Genomic DNA, 21255 nt, shown 5'->3' on the forward strand with positions numbered 1-21255 from the left:
AAAATCGCGCCGCGCCATGTATATAGGCGTGCCGCGATTTCCTCTTTACAGGAAGTGTGTAATTTTGCTTCAAAAATCGCAGCACGGCTTGAAATTGGCGTGGCGCGATTTCCTTCGAACAGACTTCAAATTTTAAGCTTTTTGCACTCCAGAACAGTATAAATTGCATGAGAACTCTATCAAAATGTCACAATAAGTCCCTAATATTACGTAATGACAGGATGTCATCAATGACACAATAGGATAGGAATGAAAAACTCATCAGTGAGGAGAAATATTAAGGATTGTTGCATTTTAGAGGGAATTTATTAGGTTAAATTGGTGAGCTGCATTTTAGATGGAATTTGTTAGGTTAAATTGTTGCTAACCTAATGCAGCATTTCAGAGGGAAATTATTAGGTTAAGTTGCTGCAGACCTAATAAAATTAATAAATAAGGATTAGGGTAGCCGAGTTTGCGTGGAAATTAGGGTATTCTGTTTGTAAACGTATTAAATAAGTGTAAAAAATATTGTAAAAAAAAAAGGCAACAGAATAGGAATGAAATTGGTGCGATGCATTTTTTTAGTATTAAATAAGTGTACAAAATATTGTCAAAAAAAAGGAAAGAAATTGGTGCGATGATTTTTTTTAGTATTAAATAAGAGTATAAAATATTGTCAAAAAAAAAGCATGAAATTGTGCGATGCATTTTTTTAGTATTAAATAAGTGTACAAAATATTGACAAAAAGAAAAAGGCAAGAGGATAGGAATGAAATTGGTGCGAAACATTTTTTAGATGAAATTTGTTAGGTTAAATTACTGCTAATCTAATATTAGGTTAAGTTGCTGCATACCTAATAAAATTAATAAACAAGGATACTTATTTTTAGGTGTTTTAAGACACTTCTCTAACGACTACTTAGACCACAGTGGAATCACGGAAAGAGGGATGTTACGTTTAAAATTCCTCATAGTTATTATCTTTTTTATTAAAAGATGTTAGGTTTTCACTTAAAGGGCAAGGAAAATAATAGGATAAGTGATTCCAATCAAATTTTGATTCATATCTTTGTTACACACCCACCCACCCAAAAGTCCTTTAGCCTACAGCCTTGTATTAAGTTTGGAGAGTGGAGACAGCAAGGCTATATCCCAAAAACTTGGCTGTAAAAGAATGGATAATAGTTCGTATTTTATTTGTTTGACCTCTAAGTTCTTACTATCCATATGTATTTCAAATTATTAACAAAGCACTTGCTTAATTAATTTCATTATATTCGCATGTGCAGTTAGACGACCAATTATTTTGCTAATCATATAACAAGAAATGTGTCATCCTCTTCTCTTTTGTTGTTATTTTAAAATTATTTTACTATAATTCAAGAACACTTGAATGAGATGGTAAGGAATATCATTTAGTTTAACAAGAGGTTTTAGATTTAAATTCAGTCATTTGAGGGAGAGTTTTGTCATCCAATATAATTTTACTCGACTAGAAAGATTAATCTTCATAGTTATGCACATAGATATTTGGTTCACACAAAAAAAATTGTTTACATACATATAAGAAAATCAATAGAGATTTATTACTTTTGATAGAATTATTTGTCTTTTTCTTATAATACTTACGTGGATAGTAAGAACTTGAGCAAGTAATTATTTATGAGACCACTAGGAAATGATATTTTGAGCTTGCCAACCCCACCCAAAATTAGCTAGTAAATATTCATTTTGATTATTAAATGTATGCCACAATAGTTTTTTTTTTAATGTGTCAAAACTACAAAGTCAAAAAATGTACATAAATGTGGTTTTCAATAGTAAGTTTAATCCTTAAACGTGTCTTTCATTAACTAGTTTGGTCTTAAAACGTGTCTTCATTAATCAATTTGGTTTATATAATTACCTAAAAAGACACTTGAGGATGTTTTTGCAAATTTTCAAATATTCAGATGCTATAATTTTAATATATAAATTTTAATATAATTTGATGGGATTAAAATGACTCTTTACTACAAACATGGATTGATTCAAGTGGTAAGGAGCTTGGATCCCTTAAACATTTGGTCAAGGGTCCGATCCTTGACTAATGTGTATGGGAAAAAACCTGGTTAGAAGGGGTGAACTCATCTTGTGTGTCTCAGATTTCCCGACGAATATTAATCATAACTAAGCGACGGTGGAAACTTTGTAACAATATCATCATAACAAAAACAATGACTCTTTACTCAAAATTAGAGGTGTTCAAAACCGAACCAATCTAATAGAAAAACCGCAAACCGAACCAACCCAAACCGAAACCGCATTTGGTTCGGATGTATTCGGATCAATTTTTTACTCAACCGCATGGTTTGGTTCGGTTTGCGGTTTATATCTTACCAACCGAACCAATCCAAACCAAATAGCAACATATGAAAAATACAAATTAAACATATGTTATCTACACCAATACGCAAATAAACTCAGTAGAAAATTTTATAAAATGACATATATTTCTCTCGTTGAGTTTCTTCTTTGCTTTTTATTTCAAAAATGTATTTATATGCTACTTGAACTTTTAGAAAATGATAAAATCTTAGTTTTTTTCACTTATTACAAAATAAGATTACTTTTTGTCCACATTTTTAATTTGATCTATCTAGTTGCGAACATTGTTGGATAAAAATAAAATTGTAATGTTGGATGAAATTTAAAACATTATTGGAAACATTAGTGAAAATATGTTGTGTTTTAACTTTTTAACTTGATTTTAATATCGAAAACAAAAAATTGTATTGTCTCAAAAAAACGCACAAACCGATCCAACCCAAACCGTATTGGTTTGGTTTGGTTTGGTTCGGATCGTATTTTAAAAGTCAACCGAACCAAACCAAACCGCATGCATTTTTATCTTGTGGTTCGGATGATTTTTAGTCTCAAAACCGAACCAAACCGCATCGCGAACACCTCTACTCAAAATCAGCATAGTGTTAGAAATAGAAAAAGAAAAGAGCAATCAAACAAGACATATGTCACTTTTTACCCTAAGACCAAGCACATCTTCAGTGAGGCTGCTGGTACTTGAAGAGCATAGTTTGAAGACTGAATATGACTATAATAAGTACAAAACCATATCTTTCCCTTAAAGTCCTTAAGGTGTTCATAACTATCATCACATAAAATTATCTACTTTTCAAATGAAAAAGACATTTTATATTTTTCCACCATTACATTCCTCATAGGCAATTTTAGTAATCCAACTTGAGAGAAATAATCAGTTTCACACTTTTTAGTCTACTTGTCCTAGCAACATGGGAGCAAATGCACATAGTTGGAATCAATATCAATGGAATGTACCTCTTTGATTCCTTTTAATCCTTTTAACATGAAGATCTTTGCCTGTTACTTTTCTCTTCATTTTTTAAGTCATCTAGCTGTCTTTAAATTTGAGACTTTAGCCATTTATTTCTAGTGTTGAAAGGCTTTACAATTAGAAGTAGTTCTAATTTTCTACATCAATTCAAATTAAATTATTTTTGATTGCATTTCTTTTATTTTTATTTTTTATAAATGGTATATACTTTGTAAAGTATAAAGATAAGTTACATAAAATAAGAACTAGAGTATCTTAGGCTTATCTTTTTTCTTTTTTATAAATGTTAGTTGTTTTTTTTTTGTTTGAATAATATAAATGTTAGTTGTTAAATTGTTAGGTTAGAGAGAGAATTCCTTAGGAGAGATTTTTTAGGAATAGAGATTGAACTCTGAAACTCTTTCGTAATACTCATTTAACGTCTCAACTCGTACCACTAAACTATATTTTTGGAGATCTTTTGGCCTATCTAATATGTGTATGTGGACAAGGGTGAACAAATATACTTCCAAAACAAACTATAGTGGATTTTTATACTTCACATGGATCTCATTTATTATTGGATAAAAATTGTAAAATATATGCTGCATAGCATCCATGGATGAGGACCATATGTTTTTTATGTTTGTTACAGGACCATGTATATATTTGTTACTAAAGGTTTCATCATTGATATATAGGTTTTAATTTCTGGAATCAAGGTGGAATCAACCAAGTTGAATAATGCATAATTTATTATTGAAGGGCTCTCATTTGGGTGGGAAACATTGAATTTAATTTAATGTTTTTGACTAATGAGCAAAGGCCAAAGTTATTCAATCTTTTTAGTGGAGGTTGTATAAAATAGTGATAGGGACATTACCATTAAGGCCAAACCAAAGTGGCCAATTAAAGAAAGTAAATAAAATGATAAAAATAAAAAGAGAAAAATGTACTAGAGATATTTGGCCTATTTTACTCTTATTTGATGAATTATTATAATCAAACCTCTTAACCTAACTCCAATTTCCAATACATGCATTGCTCCCTCAAGGCATTAACCAAGAAAAAATGAATATTTTCTTGGCTATAAAATATGTGATGTAAAATATTCAAAGATTTGGAAAGTTCCTCCAATAATTTGATGTGAAATTGGGTGATGTCATGAAAATTATCAACTAACTTATAATCTGTCAATACATTGATTTAAGGGAAAATTATAAAGACCTCCCTTAAAGTTTGCTAAAATGTCACTCATACCCCCTCTAATTTTTAACATAACACAAACCTCCCCTACTTTATATTTTGGGTGACAAACACCACCCTTCCAATCTAACACCGTCAGTCGTCCGTTAAAATGTCACATACCTCATTTCCAACATCATAGCACATGAATTTGAGTAAAGCCATTGTTCTACATTTCTGAGCTTTATTCTTTAACATAATATGAGATAAAGGAATAAACAATGATTTGTCATGAGAAATAATTCGGATCAAAATTTTAACTTTGAAAAAAATTGATAATTATCTTCTTTAAAAAAAGTGATAATTATCTAAGAATAAGATCTAATTTATTTATCTAATTGTAATGTGAGAAAACTAATGTTTTGCATAGTTATAGAAAACCTTCTTGTGAATAAGTGACACGGTCACAGTAGAAGAAGTGGTTTAACCATAAATTATCGAAACAATTACGCCGAAACCATAAGATTGCAAGGAAAGATGGAATACTGACTGAATAAAATAATAGTAATGGATGAATCGATAGAAACCACACATCAATATAGAGATAACTAGACAATGAGAAAGGAAGAATGACGAGAATCCGTGAACACAAGAACATATAACAGGTTTCGTGTGGTTTCTCTGGAAATTATTCTAAAAAGAAATTAAAGAATATGCAACGGCAGTTTAGTAGATTTAACGCCAGGGGAGGTTGCTGATGTTTATAAAAATAGAGGGGGTGTTAGTTGCATTTAGATAAACCTCAGGGGAGGTTTTTATAATTTTCCCTTGATTTAAAGGTGATACACTAAAACTCCACTATAAAGCTCATAGTGAACATTGATATTTATGACATCATATAAAGTTATAAACATTTTATTTGCACCAATAAATAATTAAAATTTGTTCAAAAAAATCAATAATTAAATAATTTGTATGGAAAGGTCAACGATATTTATATAATGGGACACTGTATCACATTATGAAGAGCTTTGAAAGAATAAAAATATACAGTTCTTCTTCCTTTACTGAAATTGTATATGAAACTAGAATTTAGTTTTCCTACTTGATTTAGTGGTTCATTATGAATCTGAGCTACCAAATCACCATTCACAGGAAATTGACACCATTATGATTTTCATCATGAGATATATATTGATGATTTTCCATCACCAAATTAAGATTCATCAAGTTATTAAAATGTTGTTCAGTCTTAGGCAAAGGTGGTGTTTCCTGTTTAGTTAGATTTTTTGTTTTTACCGACAGTTTTTATATTAAAAAAAATTATAAAAACAAAATCTTATTTTTGTTATTTATTAACTAAGTGTGTTTTTTATTTATTTATTTATTTACAGTGTGTAAGAAATAGGAAACGATGATAGTCAATTAGAAAAAATAAACAGAAAATATTGTTATTAATACTCCCTTCGTTCTTACATACACGTCGTATTTTTATAATGTGCAATATTCAATATTTTTTTAACTAATATATAAAATGTTACTATTATGTAAGACTTCGCTTTGTCATAATAAATATTTTCAAAATATCAAATTTTTATAATTATTTATTATCAATGATTAAAGATATTAATGGTTGAAATTATGAATTGACATACGTACGAGGGTTGATTGCGACATAAATGTAAAAACAGAGAGGACTAAGCAACATGAGACTGCCATAATATGCAAACATGCCCCATTCTATTTTATGCTGAGACTGAAACAATAATGTTTCATAAATTGACAACATTGAAAAATACATTCTCACAAATCGAAGCAGAAGGAGTATTTATGTACCTGATTTTGCTACCAGATTTTCTAGCCTCATCAACTGATTTTGGTGAAAGAGGAGCACCGCTTTGCAGTGGAAAATATCTAAAGTGCTGTACCCCACCTACATTTCCCATTTCCTCCTAAACTCATGTTTATAAAACAAGGAAAATGTTAACCAGTGCCCCCGGGGCACTGGTTAACAAGACCCATAAAACAAATATAGATATAATTTAGTCAATGAGAAATGTTAAAAAAAAAAAATGCTGATTTGGTTCTTCACAAAAATTGAGCATCAACAACACAAATAACACAAGACATGTCACAATGAACAAAGTAAAATATGAGACCACCATTTACAAACATTACATAAGATAGGTAGGGGTGTTCGTGGGTGGGTTTGGGTAGGTTTGACCGGGTTGTCTGGGTTGACTCAATCCATGAGCACCCCTAAAGATAGGGGTCAAAGAAAGATTTACAAGGGTCATGCTAACATTTCCACAAATTAAAAGTATTTATTACTAAAAATTAATTTTTAACTTTTTAATAAATAAATTAACACAATATTCAAAACAAAATTTCACATTGAGTTCCTTATTACAATTCTTGTGGGAGTTTGAAATGTATAAATATAATTTTATTCAAAGTTGCAAGGTGCGGTAGCCTCTTTCCCATGGAGAATTTGAAGCACCCTCACTCTAACTCATATCGCAATTAGAGAGTGACAGAATAAATTGCAATATAAAACTTTGTATCTCTTCAATGGAGAAGCCAACATAACGAGGTATTAAACTATCCGTTTACAATTACAGTTAAAACTCTATAAATTAATAACGTCAGGACCGGAGAAATCTATTAATTTAGAGAGTTATTAATTTATCGATAAATTAATAATTATTAATTTAAAGAGTTTTTAAGTAATTATACTGTGCATACCAAACAAAAAGGAAAATTAGTCTATGCCTCTTAGAATTACGTTGCAGCGAACCTTGAGACTCAACGTAAATTAGTAACTACTGTGTTCTTAGGCATTGGAAATCAATAATGACTTTTGAAGTACAGTAAATGTAAACAAGAGGAACAAATGTGTTCAATGTATTCTTAATATTTTTTTTTCCAGTTTCTATGAATTATTAATTTATGATTTTCTTGGGACCGAAAATTATAAGGGGATCTCCCGAAAAATTATTATCTTATTATTTTATCGAGTTTTTCAATTTTTTACATTGGCCCAAGTCGGGACCGGACAAATTTATTATTTTAGAGAGTTTATTAATTTACCGAGTATTAAATTAAAGAGTTTCTATTGTATTGTCAAGAACCATGTTATCCCTCATTTTTAGTAGCATACATGTATGTGGTAGAATGATGAGCTGGATTAGAAAATTACCTATCAACATAAAATCCAAGTTTATTTGGAAGTTCAGCTTGAGAGACTAGTTTGTTCTAATTTATTTTTCTCACGAACTAAAAATCACAATTTTTATAGATCAAATTAGGTTCCAAATATTTTTGTTATGGGACTACAATGTAGAATGTGTATATTATTAACTCTAAAACAAAGCATTGATCAAAGAAATCGAGCATTTACCACTTCAAGAATCTTATTAGTCTTGGTCTTTTATTCATATTGGTCGATGAATTATCCCATATGTAAGACAGGGAATCATTTATTCTAAGAGTAAATCTTAATTTGTCCAAAAAAAAAAAAAAGAGTAAACCTTAAATGCTTGTTCTATTTAATAAATTCGTAGAATAAAATTTAATAAACGTAATAAATTTGTAGAATAAAATTTAATAAACCTTAAATACTTCCTCAAAAAAGAGTATATATATACTAAAGTATAAATAAACATTCACATGTAAACAAGCATATATAATTAATTTTCACTTCTCAAAAATTTAACGTTCACTTATATTTTATAAGGTATTGGTCATTAAAATGATGTCTAATTTGTACACTAAATATACAGAACTCAAGTCTACAGTTTGAATTCATGTAGAGTGGTGTAAATTTAACAAAAACTCACTCATAGTCGTCCCTATCTATCGAGGTAAAATATTAGAAATCAAGTAATATAAACGATTAAAAAAAGTTGTAATTAAAGACTATACGTTTGGCTAATCTTGAAGAAAAAAAAACATGGCCCTGTTAACTAACATCTAAAACCGAAGTCAAAACATTAGGTGCGAAATGAATTTTTCCAGGTTAAAAATGCAAGTCTTCACAAGTCATCTGCAGCTCCAAACTTGATTATGCTACTACATTTTTATCACATTGGCATTGATCAATCATGCTTTTTTCCGCTCTAAATATTCAAATTTTAGAAAAAAACATTCCTCGCAGATCTTACATGAAAGAAGCATGCTGATATAGCCAATCTGACTAATTAATCTGTTCTTGCACAACCGCATAACACTTTTTATGTTCTTCGTATAATCAAGAGTAGCCACTCAATTTGAAATGCTCATTTTGTAAACCTTTCTCTGTATAGACTCAGAGCAACATACTGAACTGACACCATTCTGCCGTCAAAGAGACGTCTATGCAAACAATGAGCTGCTGATCGACATGCTTCGGATCTTGCGTACTCAACAAGAACGGAACCTTCTTCAAATACATGATTATAAGTATCATCTTCCTCCTCATCTTCTTCCTTAATGTCCTTTCTGGAACCAACTAATTCTAAACTGGCATCACATCCAGAAAAGCCCTCCTGAAATGGACGAACCGTGTTTTCTGAGTCTGTATTGACACCCATTGTCTTTTCAACATCAATATCGTTAGCAACCATGCTATCATGTAACTCTGGATCATCATTAGGTGTATTCCCCTGATCAGGACATCCTTGAATGGTACTACTAGGCAAATCTTCATTGCCAGCATCTATTACTGTTGAATCACTCACAAGATGCTCTTGACATGTGGTATTATCAAAAACTTCAGCATTTTTATCAACATTAACACTAGTACCATCATTATCTTTGTCTTCTTCGAGCACTTTGTCACCATGGAACTCCATTCCACCTGTTCCTTTAGAATTGGAGTAAGTAGCCTCTTCAGAGAAACTAGATTCAGCATCATTAGTAACAGTGTGTGTGTCTGGAGTAGGTTCTTCGGAACCTACTTTCTTTTTAACTTCTTCTGATTTGGTTGCTAAATTATTGTCCTTGCAATGTCTGGCCACATGAATTGATTTAACGGTCCCAAATCTGCAAGAAAATAAAGACTTATGATAAATATTTACAACTTCACAAATTTTGAAAACTGTGGAGAAAAATAGTACAATTCTTAATTACCTTGCACATTCCAATCGTACATCCTCCAAAATTTCTTCGATTCCCGTGTCAGATAAAGATGATAGAGACTCCACTGTGAACTATTCAAATTAAACAAATAGAACTCAAAAGGTAATCACCGAAACATCCAATTTAACTAACGACGGTATTAAAAAGAAACATATGCTTGACCAGAAGCTATTAAGCAAAGGCTCATAAAGATTTGTACAAGTCTAATGCCCTTTTCATACTAAATCCAACCAGAATCCGGCTACAATTATTTCTGCTTGAAACTAAATAACACTGATGTATGGTATGGAGTGTTGGACGGTTAAGAGCCAACACGAGAGTCAAGTAAGTGTAGCGGAGATGAGGATGTTGCATTGGATGAGTGGTAAGACTAGACAAGATAGGATTAAAAATGACACCATTAGAGAGTGGGGGTAGCACACCTATGGTAGAAAAGTTGGTAGAAAATAGGCTTAGATGGTTTGGACATGTAGAGAGAAGACCCGTCGATGCCGTTGTAAGAAGAGTATATCAAATGGAGGAGAGTCAGGTTAAAAGAGGTAGAGGAAGACCTAGGAAAACTATTAGAGAAACCATTAGAAAGGATTTAGAGGTCAATGAGTTGGATCCAAATATGGTTTATGATAGAACACCATGGCGTCATTTGATCCATGTAGCCGACCCCACTTAGTGGGATAAGGCTTGGTTGTTGTTGTTGTTGAAACTAAAGAACACTGAGGAATTGTCAGTAACACAATTTCAGCACACTATTGTTGAAGAGAATTTCATGTGAACCTCACTGAAGTCATGTGTCCCATTCTCAATGTGGTGGGACTCACATGTATTTCACTCTTCAATAGTGTATTGAAAGACGAAAGATAGAGTCTTGCTAACATTTCTCTATTGTAATTACAATTTTAACACTACAAGCAGTCATGATTGGATTTGTATCATGCAAAATAAGCTAATGAAGACTTAAATAGTAGAAAGGGATTATAAAGAATGCTACTGAGAAAGAACGAGAACATAAATAACCTTATAAATAATAAAAAAATTCATACCACATTTTTAATCTCCAGTACTTGTGTTGGCTCTTTGAGCAGTGGCTTTGCATGCTCTGGAATGCCATAAGATGGTGGTTTACTATCATTTTCCTGGAAATATTTTTATTTTAGAAAGTGCCCATATTCAGTTAATGCACCAAAGAAAGTGCCCATATCAAGGTATAGAATCACAACCATGAATTGGAAAGAGACAATAAAAATGAACATGTGGGGAACTTACCACAGGTGATGCATCAGGCATAGCCTGAACAACTGTTAATACTTCCCCTCCCAGGCTCATACCATTCAAACCCGCACAAGCTTTGATAGTAACAGAGTGATCCACATACTAGCAAACGGGGAAATAAAAGAAGAGAATGAATTGGAAAAGATGTTGAAAAGAAAGCATATCGGAAATGCTCAAACTGGATAACTAATTGAAGAAAATTCAAAAATTTTAAACACAATATTATTAAGTTGTTTTACTTTTGCAACTTGCAAGTGAATTTGTCTGCTCTAAAGTAAGAATGCATCTTAAATGAAAATTACATACTTATAATAGATGATAGAAAAACTGACGACAGAGATTGTGATGCATATACATGAATAACGATAATTAAGTTGTTAAAATCTACTCACTCGATTTTCCAATCAATGATTATAAGTTATAACACCTCTATCCAAGGTGCACCCCTCATTTTGATAAATTGATGACCAAGATTGTGATAAAATACACACATGAATAACAAATAATAAAGTCTTTAAATCTACTCACTTGATTTCCCAATCAATCATTTTAACACTTTTTTCTCCAAGGTGCACTCCTCATGGGTCAATTCCTTTGCACCTAATGGGTTATTCCTATGGAAAGTTCTACATAGGACCTCTCAATTACTATTGTTAGAATATATTAAATATATTTCATCACATCATTATTCTAGTATTAAAATATATTTGCTTACATATCATGATTTGCTTTCTTGTTTAATTAAAATTAATAGTCTAGTATTAGAATAAATAGGGACTAGTATTTTAATTTTCAGAACATTACTCGGCAAACAAAAATCAATATAATTTTATTGTGCTATTATCTATTGTTCCTCTCTGTATACTTGAAAGGACAAAACCATATAATTTCAACAATGGGTTCCAGTGTGTAACACAGAAGTAAGCATACAATAAGTTGGCAGCACAGATGATAAATCAACCAAAAGTTGGAAGTTTATGTTGGTTACTTTTGACTATCTAGTTTGTCTTCTGAAATAAAAAGGAATGGCCTAGTTGTTGATTTGAGTTTTCTGTGACCATTCAACTGGCTTAGGCTACGGATGTATGAAATATCATCTTAAATGACTGTGTTACTTACAGAAGACGACTAATTGAAAGGCAGAAAGAAAATAAGAAAAAAACACAAAACTATTCTATTATAGTACTCCCAGTGCAGAAACTATTGAAATAAAATTAAGATGACAGTATTTATCAGAGTACGTCCGGTGTAGAAAATAATACAAAATTACTAGAAGAAAAAGAAGAAAGAAATGCAGCCTTACCTCAACAAAAGCGCATGATCCATTGCTGACCCTTGCCTCAAAGTGGTAAGCCTTCAAAGATCCAAAGACACCAGCAATCTCCATAAGCTAAAAAAGAGATAAAATAAGCGTTAGCCACACAAAAGGTAAGGTAGTTGAGTTGGTTACGAGAAGTTATAATGACAATAAAAAAAAATCTTAAAGGTTATTCAAGGTTAAATTTTTAAAGGATGGAGTTCTTATGTCTTAGTAATTACCATCTCCGAAGAAACGAGATTTGAAATTCCACCAATGAAAATCTGCCACAACAAATAAGACACAATCAGCAGACAAACAATTAATTAACCAAAAAATAGAGAAAAATACACATGATTATAATTAGCAAGAGTACCCAGATCAGAAAAATTAAACAATATGAATGGGTGTCCTTGTTAAAAGTCAAAACACGGAATACAGTTGAAGCTATGAAGTAAGGAAACAATAACCGAAAAAGTCAACATAACAGGCCAATGAGATATTTTAACCTAAAAACATGTTTATCAAGAAAAACTGCTTTAGTTAAAGAAAATAGTCCACAATTAAAACTTTGATGCGAGTCCTAATTACAGCTAAGAAGGTAGTTAATGAAGGAACAAAATGTATGAAGTAAGCCCATTGGCAAATAACCACAACAAAGGAAATAAAACTTGTTGACCAAGATGATCCCGTCCCCTAATTTATGAGGATTAATTCTCAATGAAAAATCAGAAAATGATATATTCATTTTAAAGATGGATGATTGGTATGTAAAAACATGTAATAAGATAGATATTGTAAATGAGATGCTCTGACTTCCTATAGAGCCTCCATATACAAGAGTTAAAATATCTTGTATAATAATAATATAAGAGTATTTAAAGTATGATTTAAAGATATTTCCCCTATTATTTATACTATTCTATATGCATATTTAAGAGTTTTTTTTGAAAATAGTAGATAGAATACACACAATTCCATGATTTACAATTTTATTTCCCCTCCCTGTCTGATTTGAGAAAACCTCGATTTCGACTACCTTTCCTGTTATTGTAACCAAGTGTCTGTTAGTTACTTATAAATGCCGGAGTTAGTTAGACGAATCATGTTAGGATTATGAATGAAGGGTAGTTAGTAACTACTAGTTACAAGTAGTTAGGAATAAATGGGTGGACAACAGAGGCGAGGTACAGAACTCGGAGTTGTAAACAATTGAATGAATAGATGGTGACTCTATTGTGGAAGTGGAAATCCTTGCAGGAGAGTCTTCTCTCCTAGTCTCTTTCTTTCAACAAAATATTGTTCTTTCTATCAGCTTTCCAGTTCTATTTCCGGGTTCCTGACAATTGGTCTGACCTGCTGCTTTTCGAGGGAAAACCAGTGTCGCATCAAAAAATAAATGAAGAACTTTTTTGGCATTCTTGAATGTGTCACCTGTAAGATCAAGAAGAGGATCGAAGCGACTGGAAAAACAAGAGCAAGGTCAAGGGACAAAGAAATTGATATTCGACAGGGGAGACGAATATGGAGGTAAAATATTCTCCAAAGACTGCCTTCTCACAGTAACAACTAAATATTTCTGACAAGACAATGGAGAGTCAGCCACCAAGAATTTGTTCGTAGACAAACACCAAAGAAAAATAAAATTTGGGTTTGGAATTTAGATTGTAGTAATATGTTGGAATGGGTCTCTGGGCCAGCAGGGGAGGTGAATAATGAGAAGGGATGAAGGTATGTGGATTAATGACATTTGTAACAAGCTGAAGGTGGACACAGACTAACTGGATCGGGGAGTAGTGTTCATGGTTACTAGAACAATGGTGCTCTTATGCCTTTGCATCTTACAACTTTTATGTCGATCTTGGTATATGCTATATAAAAGCAATATACCTGTCCAGTTGCAGACTCTGGTTTTCTCATATCTTCCGTGTTTCACTTTTAACGATTTTAGAATTATATAGAATTACATATAAATGATGTTTGGGGTACTATATACTGAATCAAATATGCTATTTGCATATAGCTTTTACAGAATTCATACACAAACACCCATTTACTGCAGTGAAACTTTGCATTCCACTGCATATAAAAAAGATTAAGCCATGTGGTATGAAGAGTTCGGCAATTCAACCATTAATGAAAGACTGTCACAGAAGAGAAAGGTACATGCCCAACATTCGGTTGCTTAACACTTGCACGTATAAATATAAAATTATCAACTGAAGATGGTTTTGCAGGCATACCTTGTTTGGGGAATCAACTACAACATCACTTATTGTGGCAGCAACTTCCACTGATCTCTCTGGTTCACCAGTCTGCATGAAAATAGCAATTGTCTGAAAACCTGTTCATGGATGATAACCACAATATACCTTAGAATTGCAAAGCTTACAAAATAGCATTAGCCTGAAACAAGTTCAAGTAATCGAATAAAATAAAAAGAGAGACCAGTTAACATTAACCTTACTGTAAGATAAAGATTGCAAGCAACAAAGTAACATAGGAAACAAGAATGTAAAAGAACAAAAGATAAGCCACCAATACAAAATCATGTTGATAACTTCACAGTTATACCAACTTACCAACAATGTGTCAAATAAACAATTCCTTACTAAAGCAAGCACTTTTTTTTAATGGCAAATTTTAGCAATTAGTTGTTAGATTAATATTCACTCCTTCATCCGGGTTTGAACCCAGGACCTCCAACCCCCCCACCACACACACACACACACTACAGTAAGCACTGTATTATAAATTTATGAAATTTTTATTCGTTCCAGAAGCTGCTCCACGTGTACATACAATCAATATCCTATCCATCGTAAAAATGACTTAATTTGTTACTAATTTACTAAGCATGATAAGTTCCCTACTCCTATTGTTGATGAGTTCCTTCATGAAATATATGGATCGTGATATCTTTCTTAGATTTAAAATTTGGGTATCACCAAGTTATAATGGAGAACATTTTCAAGATTGTCTCTTCAACTCATGAATCATGATACATCAAAAGCTCCTCCTTTTATGTCTTGGCTTAATAGTTGCACCAGCAACCTTTTAAGCCTTCATGAACCAGATTTTTATGCCTTCCCTTCACAAGTTTGTGTCTGTATTTTTCAATGATATAGTAGTTTAAATTGTGATAGAAGAAGTCATACTAATGTTACATAAACATAGAAATTAAGTCAAACAGATAGAACTTTATATATTTCATTTCCCTTTAATAGGGGCAAATTCTTTTCGCATCAATAATAAACATATCATTCGGTAGAATCCACAAGTAAATTTTAAATGATTAATTATCTACTTTAAAACAATAACATCGCAGATTGATCATGTCATAAAGAAACTACATATATAAACAAGAAAACATGGAAGAATGGAATCCATGAGAATGATAAGTGAAATTCAGCAATTTCATATAGAAACATCACCACCATCATTACATCAATATACAAACTGATTTCCAATTAAGATCATAAAGGATTTGCCAAACTATTGCACCGACAAATTCATTCAAAAATTCCTTATGAATGCCTGCTAAAGTTTTTTGAGAAAATTAAATTTTAATAGTGGAAATAATAGTATGTAGTATTTATAAAAAATAAAAATGAATTGTAAGGGAAAAATATGAAATACTTTTAATAGTTATTGTGTTAATAAGATAAGATATAGATAAAAGAATAAAGGGATATATTAGATTCTCATTCTTACAGCAAATTCAACATAGTCTTTGGGACGTTTAATTTTCACTGTAGAGCCAAATAGTTTACTGCCATCAAAGGAAAGAGCAGCAGATGCATCCTCAGCTGTAAGGAATTCCACAAGCGCTTGGCCCCTATCTTTATGCACCTGCAAGCGAAAATATGCAACAAACAATTCAAACTCATTGGTTCATTGGGGGAAAAACTAAATTTCATATTTTGTGCTACAAACTTACAATGCAGCTGATACATGGCCGAGTTTGTTGGATATGATTTACACCGGAAGAAAGCAAGAGGTTATTGAAACAATCCATCACAACTTTCTCAGAGGCTGAAGCTGGTAAATTCTCAAGATAAACCCTTCTCATAGGGCGGGTAGCATGTGTCAGTTGGACAGAATCAATATTGTCATTCTTCCCTGTTGATACTGCATTAAAAAATGACACTGGTAGAGGCTTCACGATGGATGGATTCAGAGAAGTAGCAGCAGCCAAATCATGCATGCTGGACAACACACTATGATTTGATAATTCAAAACCAGAAGAAATAGGAGCTAGAGTAGGATCTGTCCCTACAGGAGGAAGATCCCATCCAGCACGTTTCTTCTCTGGAGAATGCTTAGATGGTGAAGGTGTCTTTTTATCAGTTTCACTTTTCCTCTTCCTTGGTGAATAGCCACCAAGTCCACTAGCAGGGCTACTATGTCGATATCGTCGATGGTGGCTACTTGAATCATTAGTTGATACTCTAGTTTTATCATCAGAATGCTTTTTTCTAGAACTATCTGACAGAGAAAGCATAGACAGGTCTTTATGCTCTCCATCCTGATAAGTCTTTCTATGTGCCCTTGGTGAAAGAGAGGGGGACCTCCTTCTATCCTCACGCTCCCGACTTCTTGACCTTCTACTTGAACCATTAGTTGATAATCTATTTTTATCAGAGTGCTTTTTTCTAGAACTGTCAGTCAGAGAAAGCATGGACAAGTCTTTACGTTCTCCATCTTGATAAGCTTTTCTGTGTGCCCTTGGTGAAAAAGAAGTAGACCTTCTTCTATCCTCGCGTTCACGACTTCTTGACCTTCTACTTGAACCATTAGTTGATACTCTATTTTTATCATCAGAGTGCTTTTTTCTAGAACTATCTGTCAGAGAAAGCACGGACAAGTCTTTACGCTCTCCATCTTGATAAGTATTTCTGTTTGCCCTTGGTGAAAGAGAACGGGGCTTTCTTCTATCCTCATGATCCCGACTTCTTGACCGTCTCCTCTTCATGGTTGGTTCTTCATAATGTGGCTTCACCTTTTCCTGCCTGTTCTTCCTCTCATAAATGTGTGGGTTATGATGCTTTGCAATATCTTGTTTCCTCATTGCATTCCTGTCCTGAGTTTCATCATCATTTCGATATTTTCTCTTGATTTCTCTTTCATATTTTGCTCTTGTCTCCTTATTGATTTCTCTTCCATATTTTGCTCTACCCTCTGCATGGATATGCTTATCTGAGTCTCTATGATGCTTCTTTTCAGGAACTTCTTCAAAATCATTGCTCATCAACCTTTTTATTTTCCCCCCATCATGTCTATCTTTGCCATGCTTCCTTTCTGTGTAATGCTCATTATGATTCTCTTCCTCTTCATTGTGGTTCTTTTTATTTATTTTCCTTTCAGATTTTGATGTATCTTTTACTGCACAACCATGCTTGTTATCTGAATCTCTTGAATGCTTATTCTCAGCTTTATTGTGACCACGCCCCTCTTCTCTTGTCTTTTCTTCAGTTATCCAGCCTTTATTATTTAATCCAGCACTTGATTTGGTTTCTAAAATATTGTTTGCTCTATCTCTCCCTTCAATTAAATCATCTTTCGTCACGATGGTGCTCTTAACCTTCTTTCTAGAACTTACATTCACTAGTTCCTCTGAAGCATGTTTCTCCATTTTAAAGGATGGAATCTTATGATGTTTATAGATTCTTGGAGACTCAATATGATCAGCAATTTTCTCTAAAGAACCTTCAGGTGATTTATTCCACGCTTCCTTAGCAGGACCTTTTACATTTTCAAGCAACTCTTTGTTTTTTCTTCTAAGCATAATCTCTTCAAAACTAAATGGTCTTGTGCGAGCTGAACTATCTTCATCGTGATTATCCACAGAACGCCAATTACTTCTTTCGTCCCTCTCCTTCAAACAGTCAGGTCTGCTCATCTTGTATGATGTAACAAATTACAACAGCAATTAATCACTTACGTACCAAGAGATTAAAGTGCACATAGGTGAACAGATATGTTGAGTTATTGAAACTAAGAGACAGTGCAAAATAAAATGATATTGATCACAATATGTTTCGATGTTCAGCAATTTATATAACTAAATCCAGAACAGAAGTTCCCTTTGAAGAATATGTTCATCGACTTCTGGAAATGTCATTTAGAAAAGGTTAACAGCAAAAGGAATCCAATAGATAACATTTTTCGTCATATGGCTACATTCTCAGGGAAGTTATACAAATTAGCAACTAAAAGATTAGAAAACCTAAATTCCAGATTACAACTTTGACAATAGTGATGTAAAAAAACATAATAGACATAGACAATTAATAAAATTAAGTTAATTTCATGTGAATTCTTAAATTTGGGTTTGGTCCAACTCAATCCTACAAAACCGGCTTGTAAGATGAGAACAGTCCACCACTTTTTAACACATTTCCAGGTCATATCTCATCCAACGTGGGACTTCTCAACACACATCCCTAATGCCTACGACTCGACATCTGGAGCGTGACCCGTCACCTGAGTGGCCAGATAGTGAGTGGCACATCCAATCATGGATAGGCCGTGAAGCTGTCTTAGAATATGGGTTAGGCCTAACTCAACCCTACAAAACCGACTTGTGGGACTGTCCACCACTTATAAATTGATTTTTCATGACATATATATCATCCAATGCGGACTTCTCAGCATGAGTGAAATCATACAGTAGAAACGTACATTGCACAAGTGTAAATTTTTCAACTTCAGGGGAAAAACACTTCATTTAGTACTTTGCATAAATAATGATGCAACAACCACCAAAGCATTTTTCAGCCAGAGGAGACAAGTGCATGGATCAAGCGACATGATTTAAATTTAGATCCTTTTAATGGTTTCACCTAGACTATTGGTCTTCCTCTATCTTTATTTGTTAAGCACTCCTACTTGCAGCATTGCGAGCCTTATGTTGTACATTAAAATAACAAGTGAAACATTCCTCCATTTCCTCCAATTAAATCTATGATTTACACTGCCCCGATTTTCTCCGTCACTTTGTATGCTAGAACCAAGAGAGTAGAGACCTAAGGTTTGTGGCATGTGGTATAGTATGATATCCTTTATTAAAACCTTCTAATCGAGCTAGTGCATTTACTGTTAAACTTACATTTAATATACTTTGTTTTACTTCTACATAAACATTACGTCATGCTATTCCAAGGCTTTTTTCTTTAACTAGTTTAATATTTATTTTCCTTCTTGGCCTGTTTCCACGTTCATCCACCCTGGCACACATTTTACTACTATATTTAGTGAGAGGCAGGAAATTGTTGTTTCTCGCCAAATGTCCATTTGTTCCAATTCAACCCTGAAACACACTTAGGTGTTGTCCATGTTGAGTAAGGATGTTGAAAACATAAGTAAAAATATAGTTGTCAAGGTTGAACTACAAAAATTCATGTAGACAAACAAGCTGAAAAAATTCCCCTTTCTTTCGACATATTTTGCAAGTGATTCAACAGCTTAAAGAAACTAGCTCTCCAGCCCACCACTGGCCAATTAAACTTGAACCATAAAAATTGATCAAAAAAAAAAACTTGAACCATAAGAGACGGAAATGCTTAGCATACTAAGGGCCTGAATTTGCTTAGCTTATTTGAGATTATCCACTTAAGCATTTACAAGAGTGTTTGGGAGAGCATTTTTTTGAGCTTACGGAATCACCTTATGACACGTCCATAAATTGTTTTCCTATTATTTCATAAGCTCTCTTGCATAGCTTATAGCTTAAACGAAAACAATTGAACTTTATTTATCTTTTGTTATAGAAATAGCTTATACTTAAGCACCTAAGTAAGTTGTTAATCCAAATCGGGCCTAAAGAATAAAGAGGACCGTTACTGGATAAACTTAGAGCATGTTTGTATTGACTTGTTTAAGCCTGTCTTTGTGACACTGTTTGGGAGAACTTACGAAAACAACTTATGACGTTGCTTAAAAGTTATTTTTAGCTCATTTTTGTAAGTTCTCCAAGATAGTTAATGAAAACAGCTTATATCTTATAGATGAAAAAAATTTAACTTAATTTTATCATTTGCTATAGAAATAGTATGATAAGCTCTTGTGCTATAAGCTGTAAATAAGCTTAATTTCCAAACAATAATTATCGTCATCATCATCTGAACAATAAAACATCAAAAAATCATATATAGCACTAATTTCTTCATTGTCATTTCATCCTTTTTTTAATCAATCTGCGGTGGTCTTCAACCACACAAACTGCTAGTATTTTCCATTTAGAAATTGAAGTTACAGAATCATTTGTTTACGATTCTATATTGAATTACCTAAACTATGATATTAATATGCTAAATTGAATCCTCAATCTGTTAAACTAGGGCTTTCGTTTTTCCTCTAAAATGCGTGATACTTTCGAATTTTAAACCCTAAACCTAAGTGTGCTTAACTTTATCGATGAAAGAGAAAAAACCTAACATTGCAGAGAGAGAGAGAGAGAGAGAGAACCTGGAGAGAGAATGACGAGTATGGTGACGGGTGGCAGCGACGAAGAAGATGAGAAGAGCTTCGACGTGGAGCGAGCAGTCGCAACTGGATAGTTCACCTCTTCGTTTCAATGGAAAGACTTGTAGAAAAGAAAATGGTGTGAAAGACACTTTTTTATCACCGGCGGTGTAAAAATTAGAAACAACTTTGAAATTTCTGAAAAAAAATCTAATTTACATACAATTTCGATGTAAAAAAGTCTTTTACACTTTATTGAATGTATTTGGAAAACATTTTACATCGATTAACAATAAATAAATATATATAATCTAATTAATATATTTGTCAGTTGTACGTTCTTTCAAAAAAATTATTGTATGTTGACTAAAACAATTGAAAGGGTCCTCTTGAACTTAACTCAGTTGATATGGACAATGTATAATATATGCAAGTTCGAAGTTCAAACCCCAGCCAAAAAAAAAAAAAACAATCGAGGAGGTATAGAAGTCACATAAGAGTTGCATTTCTTTATCGTAACGAAACTAAATTTTGAAATTTTTGTCAGAACTAGATGTATTTATTTTTACTCTAAAAATAATATTTATTCTCTTACAAAAATAATTTA

The 21255-nt window shown here is 32.7% G+C and overlaps 1 protein-coding gene across 1 annotated transcript; it reads right to left on the reverse strand.

Annotated features, from left to right (window-relative positions):
- Positions 1-8201: 8201 nt before the first annotated feature.
- Positions 8202-20774, reverse strand: LOC146953985 (uncharacterized). Its single transcript, XM_085713182.1, has 10 exons — positions 20652-20774; positions 16123-18084; positions 15897-16034; positions 14426-14497; positions 12425-12466; positions 12189-12275; positions 10880-10987; positions 10657-10749; positions 9608-9687; positions 8202-9520 (listed from the first exon to the last, which is right to left on the reverse strand). Exons 2-10 carry the CDS (start codon positions 18082-18084, stop codon positions 8776-8778), a joined length of 3327 nt encoding a protein of 1108 aa, XP_085569308.1. The 5' UTR covers positions 20652-20774; the 3' UTR covers positions 8202-8775.
- Between the last annotated feature and the right edge of the window lie 481 nt (positions 20775-21255).

Source organism: Medicago sativa, chromosome 1, assembly GCF_051527215.1.
Source record: "Medicago sativa cultivar Bolivia chromosome 1, Bolivia_mono, whole genome shotgun sequence".
NCBI lineage: Eukaryota > Viridiplantae > Streptophyta > Magnoliopsida > Fabales > Fabaceae > Medicago > Medicago sativa.